This window comes from Mixophyes fleayi, chromosome 1 (genome assembly GCF_038048845.1).
Source record: "Mixophyes fleayi isolate aMixFle1 chromosome 1, aMixFle1.hap1, whole genome shotgun sequence".
Lineage (NCBI taxonomy): Eukaryota > Metazoa > Chordata > Amphibia > Anura > Limnodynastidae > Mixophyes > Mixophyes fleayi.
Window position 1 is genome coordinate 268,234,978 of NC_134402.1, and position 25,656 is coordinate 268,260,633.

At 37.1% G+C, this 25,656-nt stretch overlaps 1 protein-coding gene across 2 annotated transcripts in view; it reads right to left on the reverse strand.

Annotated features, from left to right (window-relative positions):
* Positions 1-25,656, reverse strand: part of CNTLN (centlein) — a 185,564-nt gene that overhangs the window by 120,684 nt on the left and 39,224 nt on the right. For both annotated transcript variants that reach the window (XM_075210868.1, XM_075210870.1), the window contains exons 6-9: positions 24,979-25,158; positions 21,875-22,008; positions 13,280-13,442; positions 10,995-11,171 (exon numbers count right to left, since the gene is read on the reverse strand). In XM_075210868.1, the coding sequence (XP_075066969.1) occupies positions 10,995-11,171; positions 13,280-13,442; positions 21,875-22,008; positions 24,979-25,158 (654 nt within the window). The remainder of the gene's footprint in view (positions 1-10,994; positions 11,172-13,279; positions 13,443-21,874; positions 22,009-24,978; positions 25,159-25,656) is intronic.

Sequence of the window (25,656 nt, forward strand, 5' to 3'; positions counted from 1 at the left end):
AAACATTTTACCATGAAAGACTTATTGGACAAAGTGATCCGATGAGTGCAAGTCACTTCAGAAAAATGTTATTTGACTTGCCGAAAGACTTTCCTCTTTGAACCCACAAAGCATAGGCCATTTCTTCCCTGAAACCCCCTTTCCCCCCACCACCACCACGGGATAAAAGTATTATAGGATCTGCTTAATGTACAGCATGGGAATTGTATTTCCTTCACTCATTCCATAAACTCTGCATCAAGTTAATAATTGAGTATTGAGATATTACTATCCTTCATTTCTAAAACGTTGACATATAATGAAGCGCTGTACACAAGGGATCACACAAACAAATTACATACAAAAACATTTCTGTGCAGCTACCAGAGGTGTGGTACAGATAGAATGAGGACACACAGTGAAAGGTGGAGACATAAAACATGAATCAGTCACTGTAGAAATCTTAATACAATTCTGGAATAACAATTTTTCAGTGTTGGGGAATGGGAGATTTCCATTGTATGGGTATTACCGTCCCAGAATTGATTACTATATGTCAGTGGATAACCTGATCTCTTCAACCAGCAACAGATCCTCAGACTTTACATGGCTCCCGTGGCTAGAATTCAAAGATACTGACTGTTACAAAGATTATGTTTCTAATTGATAAAGATCACTAAAAACTAGAACTATACTATTTCTATATCAGTTATTTACAGCTCATCCTTATCTCTCTATAGATATGAACTGAGTTAATGATCACTATCTTTCAACTGATTTAGAGCGGTCCCCCCTCCCTTTATTTTCTCTTGGGCTTCCCAATCCACTTCCTTATACCTATAATATTTGTCATAAATTATACAAGATAATGGAAAGTTATATTTATTGCATTATATATATATCATATTATATTTTTGCAAATATCTGTTTATATAATCGAAATATACTTTCAATAAAAAACAGTTTAAACCTAAATCTTAAAGCAAGCAGGTGCTGTATACCATAACTGTACTTCACTATTTATCTTTACTGAGCCTCATTCCACTTTTGGTGCTAGTGAAGACTTTTGCTTTAATGCTCACAGTCATGTTGGAATACAAAAAGTGCCTTCCCCAAAGTGTTGCCACAAAGTTAGAAGCATAACATTGTCCGAAATGACTTTGTATGCTGAAGCATTAAGATTTCCCTCCACTAAGGGGGCCTAGCAAATCCCTGAAAAAAAGCCCCATTCCGTTATCCCTCCTCCACCAAACTTCATAGCTGGCAAAATGCAGTCAGGCAGGTAACGTTCTCCTGGCATTCGCCAAACCCAGATTCACCCATCAGAGTGTCAAACAGAGCGTGATTCGTCACTCCACAGAACACGTTTCAACTGCTCCACAGTCCAGTGTCTGTGTGCTTTACACCACTACATCCGACACTTGCCATTGGTCTTGGTGATGTGAGGCTTGCATGTAGCTGCTTAGCAGTCGTTGACTCTGCTGTGATTTTACGTGGTCTTCCGCTTCGTGGCTGAGTTGCTGTTGCTCCTGAACGCTTCCACTTTCTAATATTACTTACAGTATCCAGCAGGGATGAAATTTCACTAATTGTTTTATTGAAAAGGTGGCATCCTATCACAGTACCACGCTTGAAGTCACTGAGTTCTTCAGAACGACCCATTTTGTATCACAAATGTTTCCAAATGGAGACTGTATGACTAGGTGCTTGATTTTATACACCTCTGGCAACAGGTCTGATTGAAACACCTCAATTCAATAATTAACAGGTGTGGCCAAATACTTTTGTCCATATAGTGTATAATAAAACTACACGTACACATAATAATTTGCATTATTTCATAAATTACTAATAACTAATTTTTTTTTTTAAGTTTTGCTTTGTTTATTTTACACCCACCTGTCCCAGCTCTCAACATATTGTTACAATCCGAGAATTACCTTAGCTGGTATTTGTGCCGGCCTCCCCAGGGCGCTAAGTCTAACGGCCCTCCTGGTCTTCTCCAAGAACCGCCGCAAGGCAGGATGGGTTTTGCTGCAGGAGAACCGCAGGTCGCGGCCCCCAGGTTAGCCTACCAACGTAAGGATAAGGTTCTATGAGATGGACAGCAAGGTAACAGTAGCACACACGATGTAAGCAGTAACACACTAACCATGATATCAGACCGGTAACTATGGGTCGATAGGCAGGAATCTCTCCGCTTCGCCGTACCAGGGGTGTACAAGAGAGTAGTCAGGAAACAGGCCGGGTCGGTGCACAGTAATCAATCCAACAGCGGTACCAGAGGGGACACTTAAGAATAGCCAGGAGACAAGCCGGGTCGGTACACAGTAAAATCCAAATAGTGGTGTCAGGAGAGAAGCTGGAGAGTAATCAGGAGACAAGCCGGGTCGGTACACAGTAAAATCCAAATAGTGGTGTCAGGAGAGAAGCTGAAGGGTAATCAGGAGACAAGCCGGGTTGGTACACAGTGTAATCAATCAAAGTCCAGGAGACACTAGGAACTCACAGGGAAAGGCTCACAAGGGAGATAGCCAGGCGCAGATAACTCGTTACTCTGACACAGATCGTGTGTCAGAGCAGAAAGAAATAGGATTTCAATTCCTCACCCCTTGGTCAGGTGATCACCGCCGGGACTACCCGGAAGTGTGGCGCGACGAAGCGGGTAAGTATAACACATATATTATGGTTTGGGCCTTGCATCTCCGAGGGGGTAACCAAAAGAAACCAGAATCATGTTCTAGAAGGCGGGGAATGTGTAGTATGGGCTTCCGCTGCTAGGTGAATGTTTGCACAACAATTCTGAGCCAGTATGCCTCCTGACATTGCGGAAGGAAAGTAGCGTTTGACTCCAGTGATTTTTTTTTGTCAACGAGTTATTCAATCTTTCGCCTATTTTTTGTGATGGCTGATTCACACGAACAACGTGCTGCTGTGAAATTTTGTTTTCTTTTTGGAAAAAATGCAACAGAAATGGTTGTTATGCTACAAACAGCATACAAGGAAGCTGTCAGGAGTAAAACACACGTTTCCGAATGGCTCTCCAGTTTCAAACGAGGTGAAATGTCAATTGACAATCAAGCTCGTTCCGGATGTCCTTGGACCACCTGAACAGGGGAAAATGTTATGAAAATTTGTCAAGCCATTCTGGAAGATCGCCATCGGACCATTGATGAACTCGTGGAGTGGACTAGGATTTCATGGAGTTCCTGTCAGCGAATTTTAAACAAGGACTTGGGCATGAAATGAGTTGCAGAAAAATTTGAGTGTTTGCCGTTACCAGAGAGACTAACGCACCTGCCCACACAGCAATGTGTGTTAAGCAATTTTTAGCTTAAAATAACATGATACCTTTGCTTCAGCCACCGTAGTCACCTGATCTTGCCCCGTGCAACCTTTTTTTTATTTCTTCGCAAGCAAGCAGTGAAAAGTTGGACCCACTGAGTGTTCAGGACGCCACACGGTAATGGAAAAGTATAGTGCAGCCTGCCCTTTAGAAGAATAATCTGTCATGTCAGATAGTCCATTTATTTCCAGATTTTTTTTATTTGCTGCTCCCTTTGCTCCCTACTGATCAGTTCTTTGAACATTTCAGTAGCTATTTTTCACAGAGGCAATTCCTGCTAAGACTTACAGAAGAGAATTTAAAAGAGTGTTTTAACAGTTGCAAGAGAATTATATATCAGTAGAAAGCGTACACCTGTCAGATCTTCCATAACAAATAAAAATATTAAATTCAAGTTAATTACAGTGCTTCTGTGGATGCCTTTGCTACTGAACCCGTCTTTGATGTCAGCAGGTACATGTACAAACTTAAGATACAAGACAGCTAGACATTGGATGCATTTGTTCAGTAAACACAATAAATTATTAATTAATCACGCAGGTAAAAGCTATATTCAAACAAAAGTATATTTTCAAATTAAAGTTTCATGAAGTGGGGATGATATTTTGCAAAGAATAAATAGAACTATGGAAATCTAATATCCATGAACATATTTTCTAATTGTCTAGTGGCAAGAGATCATTTATAATGTGTTTAAATTTAAAGGCAGCAAATCATTTAATTTTTCTGAACTTCATTGAGAAATTGAAAGTCATTGACCTTACAGAAGTAACAAAGTGGCAGCATTAATGTGACATCAAAAAACAATATTTGTAGACCATGTGCCTAATCTTACAGAAACATCTTGCAGAAACATTTTGATTTGCTGATGGAGGGGGGGGGGGCACATTTAATGTGTCTCTGACTGGAGAACTGCACAAATGGACCTGAAACGTATACCATCTCAAGACTGGTGGTCATTATTATCGTTTCAACCATTTTACTTATGACCTTAGAGTCACCTGGGAGCATATAATACAGTCATGGTCAAAAGTTATGACAATGACATAAATGTTATCTTTCACAAAGTCTGCTGCCTCAGATTTTATGATGACAATTTGCATATACTCCAGAGTATCATGAAGAGTGATCAGATGAATTGCAATTAATTTCAAAGTCCCTCTTTGCCATGACAATGAACTTTATCCCAAAAACAACATTTCCACTGCATTTTCAACCCCGCCACAAAAGGACCAGCTGATGTCAGGTCAGCAATTTTCTCGTTAACACAGGTGAGAGTGTTGACGAGGACAAGGCTGGAGATCACTCTGTCATGCTTATGGAGTTAGAATAACAGTCTGGAAGCTTTAAAAGGAGGGTGGTGCTTGAAATCATTGTTCTTCATCTGTTAACCATGGCTAATTGCAAGGAAACATGTGCAGTCATCATTGCTTTGCACAAAAAGGGATTCACAGTCAAGGATATTGCTGCTAGTAACATTGCACCTAAATCAACTATTTATCGGATCATCAAGAACTTCAAGGAGAGAGGTTCAATAGTTGTGAAGAAGGCTTCAGGGCACCCAAGAACGTCCAGCTGGCACCAGGACCGTCTCCAAATGTTGATTCAGCTGTAGGTTAGGGGTCCCACCAGTCCAGAGCTTGCTCAGGAATGGCAGCAGGCAGGTGTGAGTGCAAAGACTTTTGGAGGATGGTCTGATGTCAAAAAGGCCAGAAAAGAAGCCACTTCTCTCTAGGAAAAACATCAGGGTCAGACTGATATTCTGCAAAAGGTACAGGGATTGGACTGCTGAGGACTGGGGTAAAGTAATTTTCTCTGATGAATCCCCTTTCAGATTGTTTGGGGCATCTGGAAAACACTTTTCCGGAGAAGGTGAGCGCTACCATCAGTCCTGTGTCATGCCAACAGTAAAGCATCCTGAGACCATTTATGTTTGGGGTTGATTCTCAGCCAAGGGAGTGGGTTCACTCACAATTTTGCTTAAGAACACAGCCATGAATAAAGAATGGTACCAAAACAACCTCCAAGAGCAACTTCTCTAAACCATCCAAGAACAGTTTGGTGATGAACAATGCCTTTTCCAGCATGATGGAGCACTTTGCCATAAGGCAAAAGTGATGACTAAGTGGCTCGGGGATAAAATAATCAAACGTTTGGGTCCATGGCCAAAAAATTCACCAGACCTAAATCCCATTGAGAACTTGTGGTCAATCCTCAAGAGGCGGGTGGACAAACAAAAAACTACAAATTCTGACAAACTCCAAGCATTGAGTAGGCAAGAATGGGCGGTCATCAGTCAATATTGTCAATATGTGGCCCAGAAGTTGATTGACAGCATGCCAGGGTGATTTTAAAGAGGTCTTCAAAAAGAAGGGTCAACACTGCAAATATTGACTATTTGCATAAACTTAATGTAATTGCCAATAAAAGCCTTTGATACTTATGATACTTATAGCAACATCTGACAAAAAGGTCTAAAAACACTGAAGCGGCAATCTTTGTGAAAACCAATACTTGTGTCATTCTCAAAACTTTTGGCCATTACTGTACATAATGTGCATGACTATGGTCAAATAAGACCATCTAATTAATAGAAAACACAAATCGAAATCACTATTTTCCACTAGGATACTGCTAAATGATTTAGAGCCTTCTTTTTAAATAAATTAATTGAACTGATTGGAGAGCCAGAAGTTGAGCTTTGCTATTTGTACACATAGCTCTAATTAAAGTGGCTTTAACACAGTACTAAAACATTTCTTTTTTTTTTTTTAGGTACTTTTTAAATATAGGTTTAATTCTTTAAAGGGAATTACCAGGATTCTGAGCATTCCACACATCACTGCCAAGAGAATTTTGAATCAGAGTAGTCTGTCTCTTGACAGACTAATGCAACTGTGGTCACCTGGTCATTAGAGTGCCGAAGGGGAAGTCCTCTCAGCTCATCGTAAAGCTAGCAAGAAGGATTTAACAAAACATAAACAGCAGAGGCCTGATTATTGTGAAGAACAAGTCTAGTGGACATTAATATTTTAAAAATGTGTTAGTGATAGCTCCCTTTAAGAACCAGAAGAAAACAAACATTATGACATAGCAGACCAGCCTTTTCTATAGGAATTAGATGCTGCACCTAACAGACTACACAAGTTTTGTTATGGGTAAGGCCATATACATATGTTATATATACATGCATACAAAGAGCCAGCATATCGTATTATTTCTAAATAAAACGTAGGTTACATAGAGGAGACCATGGAGCATTACATGCAGCTATCATTTATAACTCTACATTTTATTAAAATCTGCAAAAACTCATTTCTTGGGAGTCTTATCTTTTACACGAGGTTGTTTTCTGCCTATAGGCAGCAACATTTATAATGTAAAACTACTTGATCTTTAATGGATGCTGTTTAAAGAAGTTGTACCAAGTTCTGAATTTAAAAGAACAATCTTTGTATTTAACACAATTGGCCATCAAATCAAAAATTCTCTGATTCTATTTCATACCCCTCTCATCATCCTAAACACCTGCAACGCTTCTCCCCAGATGATTGTGTTCAGTGAGCATAAACAACACTATGCCCTATTTGCAATTGCACTTGGCTTGAGAGTTGTCACACATACTGCTCTATAATAACATTTAGGTGGCTTCCCCCCTACATCACAACTTCCCAGCCCCCAGAATCCTCAGGATCCCTAGAGTGACTGTATCATCATCATTTATTTATATAGTGCTAGCAAATTCCGTAGCGCTTTACAATTGGGAACAAACATATATAAGACAATACTGGGTAATACATAAGGACAGAGAGGTAAGAGGGCCCTGCTCACAAGCTTACAATCTATGGGACAAATGCACCAACCACTGCAAAAATACGGAAGGCACATAAAAGTGTGGAGGGATTACAAGATAATTTACCAACAGCCCACTACCATCTGGACAGCCCCAGGTTACCAGAGAGAGTAAAATATAAGTACTAGTGTGGTCAAGCCCAAAGCTGGCATTCATCAAAAGAATAATGCAATAATTTGCTTGCAGATAATAGACTGTTACACATAAAACAAAATACTTAAAATATCATATTTGTTTAACACCTGAAATGGGTAATGATATTGTATGTCATGTTTTGCAGTCCGTCAGATCACACAGTTGATGCAAGACCATTGAAGCAAAAAATGTATGTACCAGCAAACTCTTTTGATAAGCATATGATTTGACTACAACAATTAACTACTAAATCTGCTAATAACATCTTGTAATACAAAGTACTTGGACACTGCATGGTAATCCTTGCTGACATTCTTGTAGAGCTCTTGGGTTCTGTAATTTGCAGAAGCAAGGTTGGAGTACAGCTGTATTTGTGCATTATGAAGTCAATCTCACTCTTCATTCTCTTTATAATCCCTAATCACCAGTTTACTCTGGCACTGCCATTGTAAAAGGTTTCCAAATAGGAGTTCACCGGCAATGCCAGGAAGAAAGCTCACACAACAAATACATAAAACAAATCCCCAAGTGAGTATAGTAATTCCCATTCAGCGACTTTACTCTAACTTCTATTTTAACAGGTGGATGAGCTAAATCAGGAAACTGCAGAGGAAATTGCTATTCCACTTTAATGTTGTGATCCCTTTTTCAGTGATGCAATGCATTTTGTTACTTTTATAAAGCATGACTATAACAAAACAAATATTTTTGCTGCGTTCTTTTACCCACATACTGCCATAATGCTTAGAAAGTCCATCCCACCAAAGTCATAGGGCTAGATTTACTAAGCTGCGGGTTTGAAAAAGTGGGGATGTTGCCTATAGCAACCAATCAGATTCTAGCTGTCATTTTGTAGAAGGTACTAAATAAATGAAAGCTAGAATCTGATTGGTTGCTATAGGCAACATCCCCACTTTTTCAAACCCGCAGCTTAGTAAATCTAGCCCATAGACTTCAATTTAATGAGCTGCCAAATTTTATTAGTGTTAAAATTGTATTAACTGTCTACAACGTCTTCCAAGGCAAACAAATTAGCATACAGCATTCAACATAGTACCAAACAATTTCATAGTAATCACATGGGAAGTTTCTTCAACTGGTGGAAGTCAGCAAGTATTTTAAAAAAATATGGAAAATACTTTAATAAATATGTATATACTTTTGCAGCACAGCTAAGACAGCCATTTTTTATTTTTAATCTTACATGCGTTTTTCTGGGGTGTTATGACTTAAAAGGGCAAGCAGGAGCATGGTATGGTCTGGGTAAAACTACAATACATCCATTGTTGTTTCAGCTGTGTCTGTGTTGAAGCCAGTGATTCCAGCCTAAGGTGGGGAAACGGGACTGTGATGTCACTAAGAAACAGAAATTACAGGGCACACTTCAGAAATGGTTAAATAAGTCCTTGCTACAAGTATTTTTTCACCAGAGAGGGATTAAAGGTGTCTGTGTCAGTGATACCTAGATGTCAGCTCTGGGAGTTCATGATGAGCTTTTAGAGAACTCAAAAATAATGCTTGCCTATATGTCCTGTGACATGTCATGTCTCTTTGTAGTTTATTAAATGGAGCTCTATTCTTTTGCATTCAGTGGTACTTAAAGCCAGTAGAATCTACATATGTTAAGCTTACCATTCAGAAAGACTATTACTATTTGTGAGGGATAGGTCATGTCAAACTAATCTAATTAGTTTCTACGAGGAAGTTAGTGGGAACTTAGACCAGGGCAGGACAGTAGATGTGGTCTACTTAGATTTTGCAAAGGCCTTTGATACAGTGCCACACAAGAGGTTGGTTTACAAAATAAGGGAACTGGGTCTAGAAATCAAAATTTGTACTTGGATCGAAAACTGGTTAGAGAATAGGGAACAGAGAGTTGTGATAAATGGAACATTTTCTAATTGGTCAAAGGTCTTAAGTGGAGTTCCTCAAGGTTCCGTGCTGGGACCACTCCTTTTTAATATATTTATTAATGACCTTGGTGATGGTTTAGAGAGTAAAGTTTCTATTTTTGCAGATGACACTAAACTCTGTAAGGTAATAAAATCAGAGCAAGATGTAGCTTCTCTACAGAGGGACTTAAATAAACTGGAGGATTGGGCGGCTAAATGGAATATGAGGTTTAACACAGATAAATGTAAGGTTATGCATTCAGGGATCAAAAACAAGAACGCAATCTATAAATTAAATGGAATTAATTTGGGAGAATCTATAATGGAAAAGGATTTGGGAGTGCTCGTAGACAGTAGACTTAGCAATAGTGCTCAATGTCAAGCAGCAGCTGCAAGGGCAAACAAATTATTGGCATGCATAAAAAGGGGCATAGATGCAAGGGAAGACAGTGTAATTTTGCCACTGTATAAATCATTGGTAAGACCTCATCTTGAATATGCAGTACAGTTCTGGGCACCACTCTATAAAAAAGATCATTTGGAACTAGAAAGGGTTCAGAGAAGGGCGACAAAATTGATAAAGGGTATGGAGTCATTAAGTTATGAGGAAAGGTTAGCCAGTTTAGGCATGTTTACTTTAGAAAAGAGGCGCCTAAGGGGAGATATGATTACTATGTACAAATACATTAGGGGTCAATACAGAGAGCTTTCATGGGAACTTTTTACCCCAAGGACCATACACAGGACACGTGGTCATCCCCTAAGGTTAGAGGAGAGGAAATTTCACAACCAACAAAGGAAGGGGTTCTTTACAGTAAGGGCAGTCAAGATATGGAATTCATTGCCAGGGAAGGTTGTGATGGCAGATTCAATAGATATGTTTAAGAAAGGGTTAGACAAATTTTTAGCGGAAAGGTGTATCCAGGGATACGACCGTTAATTTAAAATAAAGGATAGTAGTGGATATAGGGTAAAAATTGGATTGCAATATTGAGTCTGGGGGGATTTTTAAAATTGAAACAGATGGGCGGTTGCCTACTCTGGATTAATTTCAAATATAAGTGCAGGATCGCAGGAGATCCAAAATAGGTTGAACTTGATGGACTGGTGTCTTTTTTCAACCTCATCAACTATGTTACTATGTTACTATGTATTTAATGCATGAAGTTGTACTTTTCCAAGATTTGTACTCTTCCAAGATTTCCAGTTGTACTGGAAATCTTAAGGTCACCAAACTTGGCAACACCAGGCCGCTCAGCTCTATGTTAGTGCGTCAAATCCCACCAGAGCATCCTGATCAAATATTTATTGGGATTGGTCCTCTTTTTCAGTCAAAATAAACCCAATTTTTACTAAAATTATCAAATTAGTCTTCCAAATCACTGCATGTACTGGTAGCTTGACCCAAAGAATGTTGATGTGAATAGTGACTAACAAACAATGTTCTTTTTTTTCCAACATGCAATGCTATAAATACATTCTATTTTCACCTAAAACTCCTTCTTCCCCTTCATTCCCTATAAAACAAACATACTAGAATAAAAGAAAGTATAAGATAAATTTCTGTTCCAAACAATGTCACAACCATTAACGAGTGAACAGCTAATGGACTTTACGTTACAACATGAAGCATTCTCTAACATTTTTGTGTGTGCTGTTTGTGCAGTCAAGAGGTTAAAAGAAAATGTCAATACGTACTATAGGAAGGACTGAACACATATCTAGCCGTAATGCTGGTCTGGCGAACCACTCATAAAATATAAATACATTACAGTTCCTAATGCTGTACCTGAGGTTCTTGAGGTGGCTTGGGTAATGCATTGATGGCCTCTTGCAGTTTCACTTGCAGTTGGCTAATATGTTGTTCCTTTTGATGTAGTTGTTCAGTGAGAGCAATATTACTTTGCCGCAGTTGAGTCTCACTGGACTTTGCTGTTTCATAACATGCATTCAAGTCATTATAAAGCTGACAGTGGGAAAAAACAAATATTAGCACATATTGATAAGTGTTTCAGAAAAAAAAAATATATACTTACAAGCTAGACTTATACAACTGTACTCCATTTATCACTAAGCTATGTTTAGATAACAGAAAATATTATATTAATATTTTTACTGCATATTTCCAACCACATTTAAACTAGGTAAATTCTTATTTAATATGGGGTTAACAGAACCATTTTAAAAACTACAAAAGGTGCCTAGTCTCATTCCCATGTTATAATGCAGCTATAACTGGCTATGTCTGTAGTACTAGCTTTACTATACATAAAGATCTAGAACATTAGAAGTACCAAGGCTGCAGAAACATTTAACTATCTCTTTTCACCAAGCTGCTATGCTATGAAGGGTAATACGGACAAATGACTTATCTTTGCTTCACAAAAGGAGTGCAATTCTGCAATCAGGTTTACTGTTTTGCACTTTTCTATCTTTTCATAAAGTATCGTATTAGAAACGTAATAACATATTGGGCCTGATTCATTAAGGGGCGTAAATCTTGATACTTTGTGTAAAACATTGCTCTGCGCATGCTCAGAAATGGAGCATACGCGAGTGAACGCAAGTGCATGGAATTCATCTTTGAATGCAAATTACAGCCTACGATTTTATGGGCGGAAAGGCATATTCATACAGGCAATGTAGAGTAAGGGCATACCAATGTTGAGCGCACACACATCCATCTGATTTAAGCTCTGGGCAACTCTAAGGTACGTGTTTTTGAGCTGTATCACTTGCATCAGCTACAGGGCAGGTGTCAGTGCCAACTGATAGTGATGACGGTCAAGTATGCATGCCAGAATGTGTTTGCAATTAAGAACAACTGTAAAAATGCACCAAGAACATCCTGATATATGTATTTCATGTACAGTAAAAAAAAAAATGAGAGAAAACCTTTTTCTTCATGTATTTTTTTTAATGATTCTATTATTGAAAGGTATTACCGGTAATGTACTTAATATTTTTTTTATTATCTTTGCGTTCTGATGGGACATATATATATATATATATATATATATATATATACGCACATCTGCAGTGTGTTATGTCTGTCTGTATATGGCAAGTGTCCTATAGGCAGAGCATACTTAAACCCATATTGAACTAGAAACGTTTCTTTAGATCCGCTTGGGCGTACCTGTGTGCAATTTCCATCCGTCAAAAAATGTAAATTGCATTCACTTTGCGTTCTTTAATGAATGAGGCCCATAATACAGCCTTATTTTAATGAGGGAAAAAGATTAAGCACATTTTTCAGACATTTTTGCTAACGAGTAATTAGGTGCAGGAAGAATCCTTAAATCTGCAATGAAGTTAAACCTCCTTTTACATTTCTAGTCTTTGAAATGAGGAAGATCCTGTCTTAACACATTGGTGAGCAGTAAAATTAATACATATGAAAATATGACATATTTTACTATAGTGCCATGTGTAATCTTTTTTTTCCTAATTACACCACTAAAATGCAAGTTGCTGCATACAAAAGTTAATAAAACCATTAGCAAAATGATATGCAAATATTTCAGGAGGTTATTGGAACAAGAGATATTTCGATAGAAAGCTCTGATCATTATTTATTTATTATCATTTATTTATATAATGTCATCATATTACACAGCTCTCTATAGAGAACATTTGATCATTACTACCAGTATGTTTTTTGTTTTTTTTTAAAAACGGAGCAAACACATTGGGAACATGCAAACTTCACGCAGATAAGGCCCTGCTTGGAATCAAACCCATGCCCCCAGTGCTGTGAGATAGATATGCCATCCACTGTGCCAGTGTGAACATTCTATTTATACATTCATTAAACGTCCATTCTGTAAAAGTCTGTCTTAGGGTACCACAGTGGGTACTTCCAGAGCCTAAAAGTGCTGAAAACCATGGACACCAGCATAGTAGAAATTAATAATTTTGTTCATAAAGTTTCAAACATTTTAACTTAAGTCACGGTATGGGAACAGTTCCATGCACATTTGATATGTGGGAACAGTTACATGTATATGTGATATAAGGGTCATAACCCTATACTGTAAGCAATCCCTTACTAAAAAAAAAAAAAAAACATACTTTTTGGTATGAGATGGTCTCAGTGATATGAGCATCTTCCTGACTTCTCAGTACTTTCTGTGTGTCCATATTGAGCGTCTGTAGCTGCTGTATGAGTTCTGCCTGTTGTGCAGCATGCTCGTTGCTTTGTTTGTAAAGATTCTGAAGTTCCTGCAATTCCTTCCTGTTAGCAGCAGCAAGAACACATAGGAAGAAACAGAAAACAATATGAACTCACGGCACTTAAATGAATAAACCTTAAGGGTATGTGCACATGGCAACTCAGACTGCATTGCCCCACTGCATGAATTGCATTCTGTACAACACTAGAATGCAGCTCAGACAGGACTGATTGATCCCTATGATGGTTCATAAGCCAGTCCAACCAGCACTCCATTTCAATTAACAGCTAAATAGGTTTTAGGATGGGCTGCATTTTGCAGCAGGGCACATACAAACCACTGTGCTTACAATAACATTAGATTCCTATGGTAAAAGACAGAGAGCAGAGATCATATGCATATGTGATGTCACAGAAAAGCTCTGCAATCTATACATTAAAATAAGGCAGATGCAAACATCAACTAAACCCCTTCCTAGCACTTTAATCTTTGGTGAGTAAAAAATCTATAGCACATTAAATAGTTCCTATATGTTATTAGTGAATAAGAGGTCCTCTATATTTTGCCTGCATTTGTATGATTTTTTACAATCGATTTATGTTACATATTTACCAAGATATTTTAGAAGAACTGTGTAGCACTCATTCTGAGTAAGTATAGATGGGACCAACAGGACTGTTTAATTGAACGCACCACACCATCCTTGGCAACCTTCATAGACTAATATAGGACATCATGTTTAATAGTGTTCATAAGTAGAACTGACCTATATTATTCCTGATGAAAGGGCTGCATGGCTTGGGAAAACCAATGTTTATTTTCATTTTCAAAGCTGTACTGAAACTCCATTTAATGGCTGCCTCTTCTGGCAGATTAGTTAGTGAGCCCCTTAAAGCAATAGAGCCAAGCAAATTCTTGCTCCGCAAATATTTGCATCATTCCGCAGTTGTGCCTAAGGTCTGTTCATAGGCTATAAATTCCACCATGGTACAATGATGTCCATTAGCTAATAAAGTTATCACAATTACATTGTTTTTTTATTAACAAAATGATTCCCCTTTCTCATCCATATTACAGCTAATACATCATCACACTTGACATAACACACAATTACAAGAAAGATGTAAAAGTATATATCTCATACAACCCTACTATTACATATAGCTCTACTATTTATTTGTACCATAAGAAAATATACTATAAGATAAGGTTGCAGTTAACAAGCATTAAATCAAAAAGTCAGTACACACTCACACCTGCACTTTCAACACGCTCCTAACCTTTTTATGATGTCACTGAAACTGCATTTACTTAAGAAACAACTTTTCTCAATAAAGGTTAGTAGACTAAGGCATTTGACACATTACATTTAAAGCTTGATTTCCACTCTTCTTTTTCCAGGTCCATTGACCTGCAAAAAATGTCACCAAACGTCAATACTCAGTAGGGAAACTGTATCTGTGAAATCATTAAATACCATTAGAGACAAATGGATATGTCCCGAGTCCTGGTACCTGAACAGCTGATAAATGGTTGAAAGTGAGACGTGAAGGGAAAAAAAAACGATTGGTTTTGTTAAGTTAAAAAAAAAAAAACACTCTTAGATAAATTTAGGTGCACCACTAAGAGTCAGGAGTTTTGCAACTTAAGAAAACTACTATGAAGCACCACATTGGCATCAATAGAACATCTTTACAAATTTAGTAAGGCTATTCAACTCACGCTAGACGTAATTATACACACAATGAGTTATGTATAAACCAGAAACATAATGGAGGGTCATGCCACATTTTTTATGTGCAAACACAGCAATTTGCCCACCAAGTACAATACTATTTGCATGATATATTGTGGAGTGACATTTTGTGTCCTTGTCATCCATCAGAGAAATGCACATGTCAGCAACCCTAATTTTTCACATTAAATACCACTATCTGGACCCTCCTTTACAAATAGAGCACATTGTGCTAATAGTTTGATTTGATATCTCCTAACTAGCTGGACTCCTCCCAACTTTCCCCCGCATTTACTAAACACTGATTTCCCCAACCTTAAAGTACTGCTGACCACATACATAAATCCACTTACAGAATAGTTCATGGTTAGACATATAAAAAGCTTCTATAAATACTTCTAAAATGAACATATAAATTAGTCATTTATCTTACAGTTCGAATCCATATGAGCAATTAATATGTTGGTTTTTGAATATTTAGACACAATTTAAAAAGAGCTCCAGTTTATATAGACATTAGGTATTTATTTAATTTGATTTCCAATGTAGGCAAGTACGTCTGTTGCACATAACATCTAGCTAAGTATGATCTTCTCTCACACAATAAAACTTTAAATTAGATTAAGAAAACATCTTTATTCCACTAGAATTACTTCTTGTGAAAAGATCTTAAGCCGTGGAGAAGTGCCGTTAAATGATTTTAGGTGTATGCCTTATGATATTGAGCTGCTACAGACCATTCGTACTGTTGCTCAAGTCAAGTCCTTTCCGTATACGGTGAACTTTCTCAGAGAGCAGTCATTACATTCTACAAAACAGAAGAGAGGCCAAGCAGCAGGACACTGTATCTAATCCAAGGAAATCATACCAGCTCTAATGGAACTTTGCACAAAAAGCATTTGAAAAAGGCTTAGCACTTTTGCTACATCTAGTTTCAACCTGAAAAAGTCAGGTTGTTTTTTTTTTTTATACTATTCTGAAGGGGATCAGGTTAAGATTTGAACAGTGAGTTTATTTTTTTAGGCATTTACAGTAACTTGCTCACATTTTTTTCATACTACATATTAATAGTCCAACATATATACTTTACAAAAGAGTTGTTTAAATTCTGGTCCTGAGTATGAGACCTGAGGGTAAATGTATACCAATTTTTTCAACTCAGTGAGTTTGCAGTGAAAATTGAAAGCAGCAATGGCTTTAAAGGGAAAACAATGCATTTAAAGCCATTGCCGCTTTAAATTTTCACTGCAAACTCGTCGGATAGCGGCGAGTTGAAAAAATCGGCATTTAGCCCCTGAAGTGGTTTAGCTCATAACAATATAAGTCTTCAGCCTAAAGTTAGCACTATAACAAACACTGAGTTTGCTTCTGTCTTTGGCAATGTCTCCCAAATCCAAGGTGGTGGCTGCTAGTCCTGATCCTATTTATGCCCTTAGAACGCAATTACGCTTGTGCCTAAATTGTTGCTAAAGTAACAGACTCAGCCGCTATTGTCAGGTCGCAGAACAATTAAACTCAATTGCAGTCTCAAGGTACAACAGGTCTTAATATATGACATTAGCAATAAACCCAGTATGGCTCCCTATACGTAAAAGGTTTTGGCATTCAAAGGTATATTTAAGGGGTTTCCCTTCTGAGCAGAGTTTGACTGTGTTGGTGTAACCAGTTCTGCCTTGCCATACCAATACGATTTGGTTGTGATTTTAGAACATTGCCAAATACTGACCCTTGCTGACCTGCTTGTGAACCCTGACCTCGGCTATGTCTGTGTACTCTGTGTGCTTTGTGGAGAATTTCATATCAATCAGAAAAACAATTTTTCATAGTCAACAATTGTATTTATAATGAATGGTGGGATACTTAAAAAAAAAAACACACCTGGGGGCATATTTACTGAACTGCAGGTTTGAAAAGGTGGAGATGTTGCCTATAGCAACCAATCAGATTCTAGCTGTCATTTTGGAGAATATATTAAATAAATGATAACTAGAATCTGATTGGTTGCTCTAGGCAACTCATTCACTTTTTCAAACCAGCAATTTAGCAAATATACTCCCTGATCTCCCTACTCCTTAAATACGAACATAAGACTTATCAAAACACCTGGTAGTAGAAGAGCTTTTTATATAGGCATGAGTTACACACAAACAGCACAATACATTCATTGCTAAATCTTTTTCACAACAATACAGTTATTTACAGATGTGAAATATCCCACCTAATTATAACCAACTGTAATCATTAACTAAATACAATTAAATTGTCTTTTCATATTTGTTTTGTTGTTCATGTATAGATTGTGTTACATAAACTATTATAGCTTTGAGATGAAAGTGGTTTAAAACTCAGATTTCATACATTAGAATTCTTTTTAAGTTACACAAACTTTTAACCAATGGCAATAGGAGATTAGGAAAAGTATCTTGCAAAAGCATGATAAGAATACAATGAGCTGGGAATAGTTAAAATAGCAGGAAGCTTAAAATCTAACTGCACAGAATATTAAAATGTAAGAGATTATATACCTGAAACCATAATCTTTCTTTAGACCATCTCCCCACATACTTTACTGCAACCGGAGAGAAGTTCACACTGCCCATTTTAAGATACAGGGAATAGAGACTGCTTATAACTGATCTCTGTAAGCCTTATAGGCAATTTCTACATTTTTCGTAATTGTAATCGTTTCATGAAACTTGAGGTGCGTTTCAATGACTGGAATGTGAAAATGCTGCAACAGGCATATAAGTATAAGTGGCAAACAATCATATGTACAGTCTACTACAACAGGGTCCCTCAATGGGGACTAACCTGGCAGAGAAAATAAACAACAATGATGCTATGCTTTCCTTCTTTTTTTTCAAGCATTTCTCTGGACTTGTATTAATGGTGACCAACGCCAGAGTCCTCACTTCCAGCACAACAATAAACACTAATTACACAACCTAATGTACATTTCCGTGACATAAGGGCCATTTAGTAAGATATATCTAAATGAAATATCTGCTAAACATATCATCATCATCACCATTTATTTATATAGCGACCACTAATTCTGCAGCACTGTACAGAGAACTCATTCACAACAGTCCCTGCCCCATTGGAGCTTACAGTCTAAATTTCCTGTGTAACAGGGGGTTGCTCTACCGCACCAACTATAGGATTATAACCCAGTTTAATAAAAAAATGTTTATGAGTAGTATATGCTACCCAATTATATATATCATATACATCTATTTGACTGGGGTGCTACCTAGAAACATAACAATATCATAGGTAGGAAGAACAGAAGTTTCTTTATTTAGGTGCACAAAATCCTCTATGATTTGTTATTTTACTGAACATGTATTAGAACCATCCTTTGTTAAAATATAACCTTTATTAATATTTATTTAAAAAAGCGAAATATAGTATAAAAATGTGCTCATAAAAAGTGATCTTAATAAAATGAGCTGGATGCACTATAATCCTGTACCTATATAATCCTAATTCATGGACTATATGGTATGAAGATATAATTTAATTTAACCTGCAGTTCTATGGAGGGGTCAATTCGATATATGACCTACAGTTGCAAGAGATGTAATTGACTGCTTCATTTATTTGCATATATATATATATATATATATATATATATATATATATATATATATATATGTATGATGGAATCTATATATAGTATTCTCCAGTCTATATGATAGCAAGTCTGGATATCTGATTACAAAAGATTAAATGGTATTAAGCCACCCTTCTCTTCTGGTATCTTATATATTAATTTAGTCAGAGTACACACACCCTTCCAATGAGTATAAATGGTAATATGATCAACACACACTCCAGCTGTCAGTGGGTCTTATAGATCTATTCTAAATATTCTCGGCGAATCTCGCTCCTAAATGCGCAAAAATTATGGCGTGTGACTTGCTAACTGCCTAATAATCCCCTCTATCTTTGGGTATAATGGGGTATAGATTGCAAGATTACATTTCTTCAAGTAAAAGGATTAGGTGTCTCAAGCGGTAAGCCGACGTGCGTTTCGCTGTGTTGCTTATTCATGGCAAGCAGACAGAATGAACTGACAGTTCTTATATACTGTCAGTTCCGTATGAACTCACTTACGTCATTGGAATAAGAACCATTCATAGTATAGCATCTGATTTGATTGGCACTATCCTTACCCAATCAGAGGTGTTATAGCTCCGCCCAGTGATCATCTATTGGTTTAATACCGGCTGGGGCTTAAACATGAATAATAGAGAGTTTTACAACACTGTCTGATGTATAGTGCTTTGTCTTAGGTGAAGACTATTTATGGATCGGTCGCTGTGTCTCGATGTTATTAATATTGTTCATGGAGCCTAACAGGGCACGACATTGGTTACTAGGTTATAGATATTATGTTGGGCTAAAGATTATTAGCATAACCTCCCGATCTCATTACTCAATAGAGGATATACTAGCCCTGCCCTGTGTTTGGTCATAGATTAAGTATTGACTATAAACTTAAATAAAAGTGATGAAAGATTTCCATCACCAACTTGCTCCAGTGTCCCATCCCGAATACAGATCATCTGTGGGCTAGCCACAACTCTCCGATGCTACAAACAGAGTCCGATGGAATAAAATAACATGATCAGACTGTCAGTATCGCTTCCAAGAAGGTCATTGACATAGCATGTGGATCCGTAATTCTGTTATTAAATCGTGAGCCAAATGACAGTCTACATCAATAAACATACCTAGTAATAGGTTTTCTGATCGTCTTGGATATTCAGTAAAATCGCATAATGTGACTAGCTCATACAGGAGAGAGTCACTCGTAATCAAGTATCTTCTTTGATTGACAGTGTCTATAACTAATAGAGTGTATTGTGACCTCATCCAGTAGTTTCTTATTGGTTAAATTTCGATTATAGCATAAATAGATGGTATACATCTCTAAGTAATGTATCATTTTTTTAAATTAATTAGATTATCCTTATGATTGTTTCTTGATTAACATTATAATAAATTTAGCCTTTTTAAATAATGAAGTCACTTAAATTTGTATAGGATACCTTATTACTAAAATATATATACTATTCTTATATTGATGAATTATTTGTTTTACTCTAGTATTAGTACTGTTATTCATTAATAAATGATATAAAACCTAAAAGATTAAGATAATGAATTGGTTTATTCGTCTTGTTCCTCCTACTAGTGGTTCGTTTTATAATAAAATTGTGTTACTTTTATTAGATTGAATTATTGTGCAATACTTTTGTAAATTTATGTGAGCTATTATTTAAATTAATAAATTCAACTTTCTTGTCCATGTGAGGTTAAGGAAGCTATATAAGCTTCATTATAAGGTGTAGGTATAAACTTTATTTAATGGTGACCAACGCCAGTGTCCTCATTCCCAGCCCAACAATAAACACTAATTACACAACCTAATGTACATTTCCGTGACATAAGGGCCATTTAGTAAGATATATCTAAATGAAATATCTGCTAAACATATCATCATCATCATCACCATTTATTTATATAGCGACCACTAATTCTGCAGCACTGTACAGAGAACTCATTCACATCAGTCCCTGTCCCATTGGAGCTTACAGTCTAAATTTCCTAACACACATACAGACTAGGGTCAATTTGATAGCAGCCAATTAACCTTATTAGTATGTAAGTGTTGGAGGAAACCCACGCAAACACGGGGAGAACATACAAACTCCACAGAGGTATGGCTATGGTCGCCCAAGACATACTGCAAACAGAATGGACACATGTATGATAAGGTGGAAATGTGACTTGAAAGTAAACAATTGTTATTGCAAGGTTTTCCTTTACGGTAAACCAGGGCCATTATTATATTCCATTTAAATTACTAAAAGAAATGTGGAGAACAGAGAAACAGAAAAAAAAAAGAGAGCGAGAGAGAGAGAGAGAGAGAAGCTAAAAGACCTGACTGTTTCCTTTACTTATAATATTTTAGTTTATTCCATTGATGGAAGCTGTTGAAAGAGGTTGCAATCGGATGTCACAAATTGGATACATGCATTAGATCAGAAAGTCAAGTTAGTTTGTTTTTTACAAATGTATGCAAATTAGAAAAGTGTGTTAAAAAGCAACAATTTGCAAATAACAAGTATGTATATTGCTATTATTATTATTAGAGATATTATTTTTAGAGGCATTATTATTATTATTAGAGGCATTACTACTATTTTTATTATTATTATCGAGGTAATATCATTATTATTATTGGCATTATTATTAGAAGCATTATTATTATTATTATTATTATTATTATTAGAGGCTTTAAGCTTCAGTCTTGGAGTATGTAGCTGGACCAAGTTTGTAAGTAAGACATTGAATTTCAAACTGCAAACTTAGTATAATGTTTGTCAAATACCTCTGAAAATCCACCTCTTTATTAGTGATTACCCTACTCCCACCTATACTACTTACAGTGGTACACACTCATAATTGTTCTAATCTCTACTCTAAGCCACACTTCCTCTTCTTGTCTCAGCTGTGCCCTTTTCCCTTTAGATTGTAAGCTTTCTTATGAACAGGGACGTTCCTACCCTTTGTTTTCATGTCTGCAATTATTTTGTCTACCTTATATGTCCTGCTTTATATATGTCCTGTTTTCTCACCGTCTGGCAATGTGATGCCTTCAAATCAATAACAATAATAAAATCAGAGGTAATTCCACCTACAAACAAAAAAAAATTGTATAACTGCACCATGGAGATATCTACTTACCGCAGTCTAGTTACATCAACCTCTTTCTGTGCCAGCTCAGTTTGTTTAACAGCGACCTGTGATGACAGGCCATTTATTTTATCGTGCATGGCCTCCATCTGGTTACCAGCTTCTTTCAAGTTAACGTTTAAAGCCTGTAATAAATAAGCAGGGAATATATATATTAATATTTCTTTCTCTGGAACCACCGCCTTCCAGCTTCCTCTATCAGTTGGAGTACCACAAGTCTCAATGCTAGGCCCTGTACTATTCTCTATCTTTACCACTTCTCTTGGAAAACTCATAGGCTCCTTTGGATTTCAGTATCATCTCTATGTGGAGGATTCCAAAATCTACCTATCCTCTCCGAATCTCTCACCTTCTGCGTTGGCTTATGTTACGAAATGTCTCTCTACCATTTTATCTTGGATGTCCTCGCGCCACCTCAAACTCAAATCCACGTAAATAATATTCCCACCAGTCAACCGAAGCTGCCTACCTGATATCTCTATATTTGTGGACAACATGGAAATAAACCCTATTGCTCAAGCTTGCTGCCTAGATGTCATCCTTGACTCAGAACTGTCCTTTATTCTCCACAGCCAGCCTGTATCCAAATCTTGTTACATTCATCGAAGAAACATTTCCAGAGTATGCACATATTTCACACAAGATACTACCAAATTTTAATATACACACTCATTATTTCCTGCATTGACTATTGCAATTCCCTCCAGCTGGCCTTCCCTAACCAGACTTTCACCTCTACGATCTATTTTAAAATGCAGGGGCGAGACTAATTTTCCTTGCAAAACATTCTTCTACTGCTGCTCTGTTTTGTTAGTCCCTAGATTGGTTGCCTGTACCAAATCAAATCTAAAACACTTCTAACCTACAATGCCATTAACAGAACTGTACCAACATAAATCTCTTCCCTTGACTTAAGATATCTCCCAGCTTGACCCCTCCGCTGTGCCCAAGATGTGCCCACACTCATTACCTACTTCCATTCCCAATTACAGGACTGTTTTCAGACTGCACCAACTCTGTGGCATGTGCTTGGTCACACATTAAAATTTTGGCATTACATCCAAAAATTCAAGCGCTCCCTGAAAACTCTTTTCTTTAGGGAAGCTTACCAAATTCCTAAAACACCTTTTTAACTTCCCTCGTCTCTTCTACCCCAATTACCATCCCACTAGTGTTTTCTTTTATTTCTTTTTTTTTTTTTGTACATTAACCACCGTCAACATTTGAAAAGCACCAGGGCGAGAAGTCTAGTAAAGTGCCATTTTCTGTATTTGTTTGTATAATACACACGCATATAATGTACCCTCCTATTTTTAATTATAAGGATTATACACTATAAGGATATTAGGCCGCCTGCTCTTTTAAATGGGTCACAGAACTCCAAATCATTTCCAATATTAGAAATAAGTTGTATATTACATTACTACTCTTAGTTTTCTTGCTGGTCTGTGTGGAACAATCGAGAACCACTGCCGCCATCCCAATTGACTCCTGTTAGAGCCACAGCAATAATTAAGCCCAAAAGATGCAGCCTAAAAGAGGGACTTGCTGCAGCCATGTATAAAGCACAGGAGAAGTACTTCAAGTGAACCTTCTTATCAGGAAAACATAAGTGAAGCATCTTTAGTGTTCTCACGTCAGAATGTGCCGATTATACAAATGTTATTCACAGAAATCTCAATGGACTAGGTCCACTGACATGTAACACAGTCCAACAGCTTTTATACTAACCATGGAACTTTCTGAATTATAATATCCTTTTTATTTTCCTGTAAAGGGGTATATTACTTGGAATGCAATAGCTCCAAATTGGAACAAAGCAAGCTATGTTTTGCCCTCACTGACCATTACACATGCTATCATGAACCACTCGCACTATGACTCATGTAACACAAATAACATCACTATCCTCCAAACAGAATGATATATTTTGCATATATTGACATCAGTTATGTGATTATTTATGACGAAGTCCAGCGTGACAAAATGCCTTGGAAGTGGCTTAGAGTGAACATTGATGTAATGCCAGCAGACCCAACACCTGGTGAAAGCAAGCTAGTTAGGATCCCCCTGTCTCTAAGAGAAAACATCCACTTAGTTTTGGTGGTAGCAGTAGCAGCAGTGCATTGAAGAAGACATCTAATAAACAAAACTGAACACTTGTGAAGTACAGGTATATGCAGGTGTTTGCAGGACCTTTATACAAGATTGGTGCTTTTCGGGTGGGGTTAGTATTGCAGGACGGACCCTGAACCTGAACTGATTAGAATTCCATATTACTAATTTTAGATGCACATTTAGTGGGTGAATACAATGCAGCACAAGGTCCCAAAGGAGCCTCATGCGATGTGCAGCTGCGCACACTACCTGTAATTATCTAAACTGTGCCATGGAGTGTCATCACACAAGCCTTCTATAGGACAATGCGCTAAATTGAACCAACACCTTAGAATTCTTTTTACCACTGATTGTTTTCAACGCAAATGTCCATTCTCAAGAGGTGGATTATTAAAATAATTATGTGGCATCTTTAAATGGTTCTATAACATATAAGGAAGTCTTCATATATGTGTATACAACAGATTTCACTTCAGATGCCTTTAATACGTGAAGGTTTCACATAATAGCCTGAAATAGAGCATGTACAATATGTAGGGTTAACACAAAACATGCAGACATCCTTCAGACGTGTGCCACATGATATTTTTTTGTTAAACGCAAACAAAAACAATCAGTGTATACATTGCTCATAAAAAGCAAGAGAGCAAAATAAAAAGTGATATTTCTCTCGGTTCTAAATCTGTATATTTGCATTCATAACATATGTATTCTTTAAGTTTTATGTGAGAACGAAGTCTGTTATACTGTTTAATGATTTGACTTTAGAATGGCTATTTGATGTCAGCTTCCTGCTTTGCAGCATCAATTTTTAAAAAGCTGTGGGTTTTAAGTATAGGAATTTAAATGAATGCTGGTCCCAACTGGCATGTTTGAATACATAAGTTGTTATCACAGCAAATAACACGAAGCATAAGTGCACGTCAAAATGTAGTTTGAAAAATCATGTGAGGGAATCCAGCTGCTCTGCAGCATACCTTAATTTTGGCATCGATGCCAGACTTCTCTCCTTTCCACTGTGCCTCCTGCTTCCTAGCTTTCTCCAGGTCACTGAGTAGGTCAGCGCATCTCTTACTTAAATTCTCCTTCTCCAGCTCCAAATTTTTAAAAATGGCTGCCCTCTGCTCTTCTATTTTATGTGAACTCTCTTCTGTGTTCTGTTTGACAAAAGTAAGGATTGCAAATTACACCCCTGCAAAATAATTACACATGCAATGATCAACCAACCAACAATTCCTGATTAAGTGACCCTGGCCAAGAAACCTACATCGGACTGCAGAGAAAGCAGTGATTTTACCATTTATTTTTTTTTAGTCATGCAGGTGGGACTTATTTCTTGAACTGCTTGACAGGTCTGATGAGCACACATATGCAAGGAATCCTTTAATTGATCAAGATGCCTTTGATGATGTCCCCAGCTATTTTTGAGACCCGCGCAGACATATCATTCCAGATCTCGGGTTTATCAATTAATAATACCAGTCCCATCAGAATGTAATTAAAAAGAAGCCACATATTCACACTACTTTCACTGGCTCTATATCCATCATTAAGTATTTATTTGAAAGTTATAAGCCTAAGATTCTTGACTTTAAAGGAGTGCTCAGGGTTGGCTGTATGAAGAATAACTGCAAAGCAGAGTGAGGCCTCAGGCA